The sequence below is a fragment of the Xyrauchen texanus genome, chromosome 4, assembly GCF_025860055.1.
Source record: "Xyrauchen texanus isolate HMW12.3.18 chromosome 4, RBS_HiC_50CHRs, whole genome shotgun sequence".
In the NCBI taxonomy this organism is placed as follows: Eukaryota; Metazoa; Chordata; class Actinopteri; order Cypriniformes; family Catostomidae; genus Xyrauchen; species Xyrauchen texanus.
In genome coordinates, this window is record NC_068279.1 from 45,898,498 (window position 1) to 45,907,712 (window position 9,215).

Genomic DNA, 9,215 nt, shown 5'->3' on the forward strand with positions numbered 1-9,215 from the left:
GTTGTGGCTTCACAAATGCTTTGCTGCATACCTCGGTTGTAACGAGTGGTTATTTCAGGCAAAGTTGCTCTTCTATCAGCTTGAATCAGTCGGCCCATTCTCCTCTGACCTCTAGCATCAACAAGGCATTTTCGCCCACAGGACTGCCGCTTACTGGATGTTTTTCCCTTTTCACACCATTCTGTGTAAACCCTAGAAATGGCTGTGTGTGAAAATCCCAGTAACTGAGCAGATTGTGAAATACTCAGACCGGCCCGTCTGGCACCAACAACCATGCCACGCTCAAAATTGCTTAAATCACCTTTCTTTCCCATTCTGACATTCAGTTTGGAGTTCAGGAGATTGTCTTGACCAGGACCACACCCCTAAATGCATTGAAGCAACTGCCATGTGATTGGTTGATTAGATAATTGCATTAATGAGAAATTGAACAGGTGTTCCTAATAATCCTTTAGGTGAGTGTGTATATATATATATATATAAAAGTGTAAAAGTGTACAAAATGCTCCTAATGTAAACAGCTTCATGTTTTTACTTTTTACTCAAAATATTCAAATAGTTTGAAAAGTCATGCATCTATGATCACGCATCAAATATTTCATAAATATTCATATTTGACTGACAGCATTATACAACGACTTAATTATTATGGCTTGTTATGTATAATGTTTATTATTAACTTGATTATGAAAGTTACTTTAATGTATTTCCAAAAAAAAGCAATCATTCAAGTGTCCAACTGAATTTATTTGTCAAGGAACACAATACAAAATGACTGATATTTGTCACCTATATTCCAATGAAACACATTTAAAGAACTACACCATAGGGATATTAAGTTGTGTTTACATAGTAATGAATACAATGTGTGAATTGATGAATTGCCACGCATTTTATGTGATCTAGTTGAGTAAGAGATGTTTATTGAGTGCCACAGAGAGCCAGCAGAATCTTCTCATAGTCTCCACTAGTTTCCTTCTGTAAAACCAAACACACAAATACACTTTTTATTGAGATATGCTGATTTAAAAAATGAGAGATTTGAGAATCCTTAGTTTAATACAAAAGCGTTTCAAACCACACATTCGGAATAATGGAGACTCACCAGAATGTCTTCCTGAAGGGTTTTGCCGTACATCTTCTTGTACTCTTGAATGATTTTCAGCAGGTCGATTTCTGAACGGCTTACAATGATTCTAGTCAGTGTGTCAGTGTTCGTTCCTAATCCCTAGAAAGTCCATATTACAGTAAAATTCATGTGAAAAATTTAGAAATAATTGAAAATATAGCAACAAACGACAAATATCGGGTTCCAAGAACATGCAGAAAAAACGACAGAAATTGTAAAATTTAAGAACAGATTAAACTGTTGCTCGAGATATAGTTGTTTTGGTGGTAACTTTAAACATACAGCTGACCAACTTTGAAATCTTTTTCAGCTGTAACGTCCCCTGGCATCAGACATTTTAAGTTTTTGACACTCAGACAATTTTATGGCAGATAAAGAGTAATCAGAAAATCAGATATGGGTAACAAAATGGATTAACCGGATTTCATTCCAGGAATTGCTTTGCATCTTTACCTTCATAGCCAAGCGGAGCTTTTCTGCAAAGTAGGCAGGTTTGTTCCAAGCAGACTTCACTACATCATGAAAGAAGCAAAACATTGTGAGGTTGTTTGTGTGTGTGTGTGCATTTGTGTGCACAAAAATGAAGATGTGAATTCCAACAACTTAATTTAGTGGCTTTTGTATCTTTGTGTGAAAAGGGTTTGTGTGATAGTGCTGACCTTAACAGCCCTCAACATGCAAAGCTGGAAAAACAGGCTTTTCTATAAGCTACTTTCATGTGAACAGACTTTAGAACATGTTTCTGTTGAGTGCCTTCATTCAGATGGCAATTGAAGCATTTAACATGTGTCGCCTGAGTGTCTCCCACACCCACATACATACACACAGATTAAATTGAAGGCTTGTATCCTTACCTAGGGTGATCAGACAGTCCTCTAGGCTTCCATGCAGCTCACCCTCCAGGGCTTTAGCAAAATTCTGCTTGCTGTATTGGCCGTAATACTTGAAAACTGCAGATGCATTTTAAATAACACTGTTACAAAGAACATGTGAATTACACTGTCTATTAGAATGGTAATACAGTATATCTAATCCAGTGATTCTCAACTAAATGCAATTAATGCAATGTTACTAAACAATGTAACCATATAATAATCGTGCATTAAGCCAACACGAGACTTGTGTGAAGGTTTTGTGACATCCCCCCTATCATTGAAAACCACAGGTAACAACAACAACATGCATACTTGTATATGTGTGTGTGTGGCTGTGTCACAGTTTGTGTGTATGCTTGTATGTATACATTTTTTAGAGGATTTCGAGGATGAATCTCTGGGAAATTCACAGCCTGATCTCATGAAAATTATGTAACCGTGGCAACATGTTTGCAAAACTAAATTATGTGCGTTATTACATGTTTTGATGCAGTTTCCCAGTGAAATGTCCAGCGGGGCGCCAAAAGTGAGTGAAATGGCGTTGTAATTAGGCAAGGTCTTTAAGTTGAATATTAGATAGAGGTTTTAATCAGTAAAACGTACCTCCCTAACCTAAAACTTTAGCCTAAACCTAACCAATAGTGTCCTAAAAGCAAATGAGAAACACAGACATCCTTCCCTAACACCTAAACCTAACTGACAGTGTCCTAAAACAAAATGATAAATAATAAGCACATTTTCTGAAGCAAACACTTCCTTTTTGTCGCTTCTATGACACTTTCGTCTCACGTGCCACCTTGTGTGTTTGGCTAAGCTCGAATAGCAGACTTCAGAGTTTGGAGTTCAGAGCTACTGCGCAAGCTTATCACGTTTGAATATGTGTGTAAATGTCAGTGCGTCTTTGATACAAATATTAAAATGTATTGTTTTTTAAATGATGCGTTATAGTAAAAGTGTTTGATATAAAAAAAAAGCACTTCGTGAGTAATAATGCGAAAAATATGTGTATATAAAGTCATAATCCGCTGTTGTAATTGTTATTTGTGTAAAAGTGAATAAAACGCACAGATGTTTTAACACCTCTAGTGTACATTTCACAACAAAACTGCAACGAAAGCGGAACACATAAAGTCAGTTTGCAAAAATGTCTTAATAGTAATGTTTATTCTATGAGATTAGGTTGGAAAATCAACTCTACTTACTTTTGCACAACTGAGCTTCGCTCCTGGTTGTGAGGACATCAATCAGGACAGAGCACACAGTGCCAACACGATGCTCTCCTGCCTCAAATAGAGCCTGAGACAACATCATACCATAGTCAAAGCAAGTTTATATTTAATGTTTTCAACTCTAATGTATACTTTACTGCCCCTATTTCACATTATGGAGCAAATACCAGATACTATATGTGCTAGAAGAATCCTGTACCATACATATTTAAATGCACCATCATTAATAGTCACTGTCATACTTTTTAGCACAAACACACCTCCTTTCTATTCACATTAAGCTCATTATAGATTGTGCCATATTTACAAAAGTCAGAAATATTTGCCTGCTGCAATTAACATTGTGGCACTACTGCTCAATTGCACTTCCTTGCGCTCTGTGCATGCATCAAGCATGAGGAAGTGCAAATGTGAGCTTCAAATCATGATCATTTATAGTGAAAAAGAAGATACATTTTGGTATGTTCTCACCCAAAACAGATCATATCACTTCATACATTAGAGTTGCATGAATTACCTTCATACTGCCTTCATGTCTTTTTTGGAGCTTGAAAGTTTGGACCCCATTGACTTGCATTGTATAGATATATTCATATCGTATCTCCAATTAAATATCTTTGTTTGTGTTCCGCAGAGGAAAGACAGTCATAGTTTTACCAGTTTGCAGGTGAGTATATTATGAGATAATTTTGGGGTGAAATATTCCTTTACCATTTAATAAGGCTTAATAGAATTTCTATGAGCACAGTAGGTCATAATGAAATGCTTGGTTTCACTTTGTAGATTTGGATGTAAAGAGTCAAGTTACTGAATAGAAGTTTTGTGCTGATTTGATCAACTGCCACAGACGAATTAAAGAATCATTACCCTTGCATCACTCTTAGCCAGTGCTTCATCAATGTTCAAATCTTCACTCCTGGTAGCCTGAAGTTAAGAGACAGTGATATTGTAATATTTCACAATCTAGTCAATACACATAAATACACACTAAAATTGTAGTTTCCTAGGCTAACACTAAGCTTCTAATTACACTGAAGAAACCTAAGGGAGAAATCTTTTTCGTTTAGGGTAACACCATTATACTTCAAAAGATAAATTTGCACTAATGCAACAAAAGTTAGAATACAGCATATTTTATATTAACCCAAGACCCATTATTTTAATCAGTTAATTTGCATGAACCGTCCAAATGAACCAATTCGCTAGAATGAATCAGACTTTCAAATGCTGCATATGACACTTTAGGACAGCACATTTGATTGTTGCTTCAGTTCACTCTACAGTAAAATGTGTGCGCAATACAATATGAATAGGAACATGTTGCGTTTTGTCTGAAAAAGGGTCTTGTGTGATTGGAAAAGCAACACTGTTTTGAAAACAGCTGAAAAACTGTCATGCTTCTGAAATGTGAAATGTTCAGGCATAAAACTCTACATGGCACAAGCTGATAGGTTCTTTGAACTTGTTATCTGTTAGCCAATTGGCTCGCTCACACGTGATTTGTTAAGCCAATCTGTTCGCATGTGTAGGCAGTCGTTCGAGTTGCACTCTATTAGCAAATCAACTTGAGTTGCGGCATTTGTCCATCTACACTCGGTGCATATGGCTTTTTGGAACAGCAGCAGTACAAAAGTCTTGGTGCTAGATCTGTATTGTTGAGAGTTTGTATTATTTGTATGTGTATGCACAGTTTTCCTGCTTTGTTGGGGGATTGTAAGTATATCTAATTGTACAATAGCAGCATGTCCTACATGCTCGATGCAGCATGTCTTGTGTTTGTCTACTTGTGCAGCAGCATGTCCACACGCTTAACTCAGTATGTCTGCGTATGTCTGTGTCTGTGTTCAAGCAGTAGCAAGTCTGTGTACTTGCTCGGCAGCAGCAGCATAGCTATGTCATACCAACATTAACATGCTAAATCATTCCAAGTGTTATCATGACTGTAGTTATTAGCATCACTATTTTTAGTTACTTCTCAACACTGCTACATAAAGTAATATTTCTACCTTGCAAAGGACAACCAAAGCTTTCTCAAGATGTCCTTTAGTTTCACTTTTAATATTTTCCTCCAACAGCTCTCCATACACTGTGAAAGAAGAAGAGGTAAACACCTTACACTCATATCTGCAGAAAAGAAAGAAAACATGACTTTTGGGTGTTCTGGTTACCTTCTTTGAAAGTATTCCTCATCGCTGTGATCTCCTTGTTTGATCTGGTCCCCAGAATTTCACTTAAGACAGCCTCACTTGTCCCAAGATTCTGATTATCAAATGAATACAATTAAGTCATTCAAGTATAAAACATCATGCATTGGATGGTTGTGTAAATACAGTGTACGGTCATTCTCGATGTGTGTCTCCACTGATATAATTAAGAAAGGATACTGGACTTAGTCACATTATTGGATTTACAAATTTAACTCTTTTTAATTATATAATGCAAACGAAATTGTGTTTCATTTCTTTTCATTGGGATATCAGCCAACCATGACTTTAATGAGATTTAAATAGAATTAAAAAAATAATATACCTAAATCTAGATTTTTATATATATATATATAAAACAAATGAAAAAATCTACCAGTGCTGAAGAAGTAATCCAAAGTATTTAGAATATGTTACTGACCTTGAGTAATCTAACGAAATACATTACAAATTACATTTTACAGCATGTATTCTGTAATCTGTAGTACATTTCAATAGTAACCCTCCCAACCCTGTATATATATACATACATACATTATATAGAACAAATGGCACCATTTCTTGAGAATGAAACAATAATATATACTTGTGATAATACTGTGTAATTTCCAGACAAGGACATTATGTTGTACCTTCATGGCATTTTTCATTTCTAAAGCATCAAACTCAGGTGGTGTCATCAACAAGGCCAGGACCACCTCCTCAAAATCTGACTTCAGGACCTTTTTCAAATCATCTGCTAGAGGCTGAATGAAGCATAAGTATATATAAACTATTAACAAATTATAAAAATAAGAGTTTTGCTTTATATAATTGTTCTAGTGTCTTAAAATGTATTCTGATATATGGAACATAGTAGAATTTAAATAAATAGATAAATAAATGAACGAGAACTGTGAAGAACTGTGTCCAAACATTTGACTAGATGTGGCAAAAGGAAAAAACAAAAAACTGTTGTGTGTGTTCTCACCTTTCCTACACTCTGCTGATAAGCTGCTTTGATCTGTTGTCTCTGTGCATTGCTCCTCTTTGCAATCACCTCCACAATTGTGGCTTCATCCACACCTTCACGAGAGCAAAACACAAAGCATAATCACTGCTGCTTATTATATGAACAACTGTGTTTATGAACAAACCACAAAGTAATTTGAATGTACCTTGACATGAACCTGGTTTGCAGAGATGGGACCAAGTCACACATGTGCAAGTCTCAAGTAAGTCTCAAGTCTTAACCTTCAAGTCTCAAGTAAGTCCCAAGTATTTTTTTCTTGGGCAAGTCAAGTCCAAGTCACAGGCTATGTCAAGTCAAGTCCAAGTCAAGTCACAGGCTATGTCAAGTCAAGTCCAAGTCAAGTCACCTTATTATTGTAATTTTACCTGCAGAATCTGATCATAATAAAGTGAAAAGACAAGATATAAGTAACTGTCAGTAAATTACAATACTCGTGTTCAGTAAAATACATCATGGAATCAAACAAAATTGTAACTTCATAAAATTATTTATTTTTCACTTCTGCCAACAGTGTTTGAAATGTTTTAAATTTTCAACATTGAGTCCATAAAACAATTTTATTTTTTGTCAAGTCAAGTCACAAGTCATAAAAATAGCGACTCGAGTCGACTCGAGTCCAAGTCACCAAGTCACAAGTCCCCATGTCTGCTGGTTTGTAATAGGGCAATTTTGCATGGTGTACAAGAAGCCTATAATTAAGAGCAATACAACTATAAGCCTAATTATTCAAGTCACAACAAGGCCACATATTGGATGATACATACTTAATATGTGTGTGTCACATTTCCTGTTTAACTTTACTAATAATCTTACAAAATGTACAGTAGGTGTGGTGTCCTCCACATCTTTTCTCTGTTGCACAACATCTGTTGCAACTACACACAAATGCAGCAGTGCCCCTTTCATATGTATAATTAATTTAACTTGTACTGCAGTGTCAAGAACATGAGAACATTGTATGTGTTTAAACTCAAATTTCCCATGATATTTCCACCTTACCTTTTGTCTCAATGGCTTTCTTCAACTTTGAAGCATCATTCTGGGCATTAAAGTTAGGATCAGCCTTGACTGTTCCAAAGTATGCTGTCTCAGTGGGACCACCTTTACAACCCTAATAAAACATTTAGCAGAACACATTCAAGTTCAACAGCCATTGAAAGTCAGACCAAGACAAATCCTATCAAAAACTTGTCCAGGTCATATTTCATCCCATATAATAGTCTAAAATAATAACTGAAATAATAATAATATAAAACATCATAAATACTATTAATGAAGATTTGTTTGTTAGTATTTTGGATCATGGCATTATTTTCATTAATATATATATATATATACACACAGTATATACAATAGTATATAAATACCTATAGTAAAATACTTGGACACATTATGGTAATGACAATTTTGAGGGCAATGTTCTTGATTGTCATGAAAATATATTTATTAAAACAAAATCTTAGTTAAAAAAAAAGTCTATTTTCTTTTTACAAAATTTACAAAATTCATATTTTGATATTAAATATGGTCAGATTGTGTTGACAGATTTCATTCACCAAAAATACCAATTAATAAAGAGTAATAAAGACTTTGCTTACCTTGGTACTGTCATCATTACTGATGTCCTCAAGAAATTTCTGGAAGAATGCCATCTTGTGCTTTGCAGCTATAAAGAGTTAAGCAAATGAATAAGGTTGATCTTAAGAGTTTATGAACAATCATGCAATCATGGTCTAGATCAAGTATGTAAATCTATATATGTAATACTATACCATCAATGTTGTCATTCACTACATTTGAAATAATGCATCATTTGGAAATGTTGGACTTAATGTAGGGTGACCATTCAACCTCTTTTTCCCGGACATGTCCTATTTTTCGGACCTTAAAAAAAAAGCGTCCAGTTGGGATTTCAAAATTTGAGAAAATGTCTGGGATTTGGCTTTAGTCGCATAATGATGTGCATCTGGTCAAATACTTAGTTGTGTGCACGCATATTTGCATTGCTTTAAGCCCACTTTGTAAGTCCCGCCTTCTCGCACACCAATTGGTTGATTATAAGAGGCTTGCAGCAACTATTGGCCAAATCATGGCATCAAATATTTTATTTTTTTGTACATGGACATTCAAAAGAATGTTGGAAATATAAATTTATTTATATATAAATATGTTATACTAATAGAGCATACCAGAAATATGTTCACCCTATCTTAATGAATTAAGACAAGCTCCCCAAGATTATGTAAAATGAAAAGATACTTAATCTCACCTGTTCCCCTGTGAAGTCTGTGAGAGATGGTCAGAAGTGCATATTTTAGGAACAGAACTGGCCCTTTTATACCTCAACTGCACCCATAGGAAATATTTTGGGTGTGTGGAGGGTTTAGAAATAGTTCTGGTTGTACCTGTTGGACTTCTATAATTTAAAATGTTTCCTGCACACACACCTTTAACTGTAGGATGAGTGGTCTTGTGAAGGATCATGCTAAAGTGGTCATGCTAAAGAATATTGAATGCAAAATTAAACTTAATTACGAAATGAAATTGTTAACTACATGTGGTGCAAGATGGTGTAGATGGATGAGCTTGTGGAATTTGTCTCTTGATTTTGAGACTAGACATGCTGTAGATAAGGTCAAACCAGAGCTCTTTTATTCTTGTACAGCCACTTGTTAAAGAAACCAATACATGTGTTGCTTTGTAAAATAGTGCCAGGATTTTATAAGATCTAATAGCCATATATCAATATATAGCAAATATTCAATA

General features: G+C 35.1%; 1 protein-coding gene across 2 annotated transcripts; it reads right to left on the bottom strand.

Annotated features, from left to right (window-relative positions):
* Nucleotides 1–726: 726 nt before the first annotated feature.
* LOC127641842 (annexin A1-like) lies at nucleotides 727–8,814 on the bottom strand. Of its 2 annotated transcripts, none has more exons than XM_052124661.1 (13): nucleotides 8,719–8,814; nucleotides 8,048–8,115; nucleotides 7,449–7,560; nucleotides 6,408–6,502; nucleotides 6,070–6,183; nucleotides 5,402–5,492; nucleotides 5,240–5,319; nucleotides 4,101–4,157; nucleotides 3,207–3,300; nucleotides 1,984–2,079; nucleotides 1,583–1,641; nucleotides 1,106–1,228; nucleotides 727–978 (listed from the first exon to the last, which is right to left on the bottom strand). In XM_052124661.1, exons 2-13 carry the CDS (start codon nucleotides 8,099–8,101, stop codon nucleotides 922–924), a joined length of 1,032 nt encoding a protein of 343 aa, XP_051980621.1. In that variant the 5' UTR covers nucleotides 8,102–8,115; nucleotides 8,719–8,814; the 3' UTR covers nucleotides 727–921. The 2 variants fall into 2 exon arrangements, with proteins under 2 accessions (XP_051980621.1, XP_051980625.1); XM_052124665.1 differs by lacking the exon at nucleotides 8,719–8,814 and adding an exon at nucleotides 8,222–8,351.
* Between the last annotated feature and the right edge of the window lie 401 nt (nucleotides 8,815–9,215).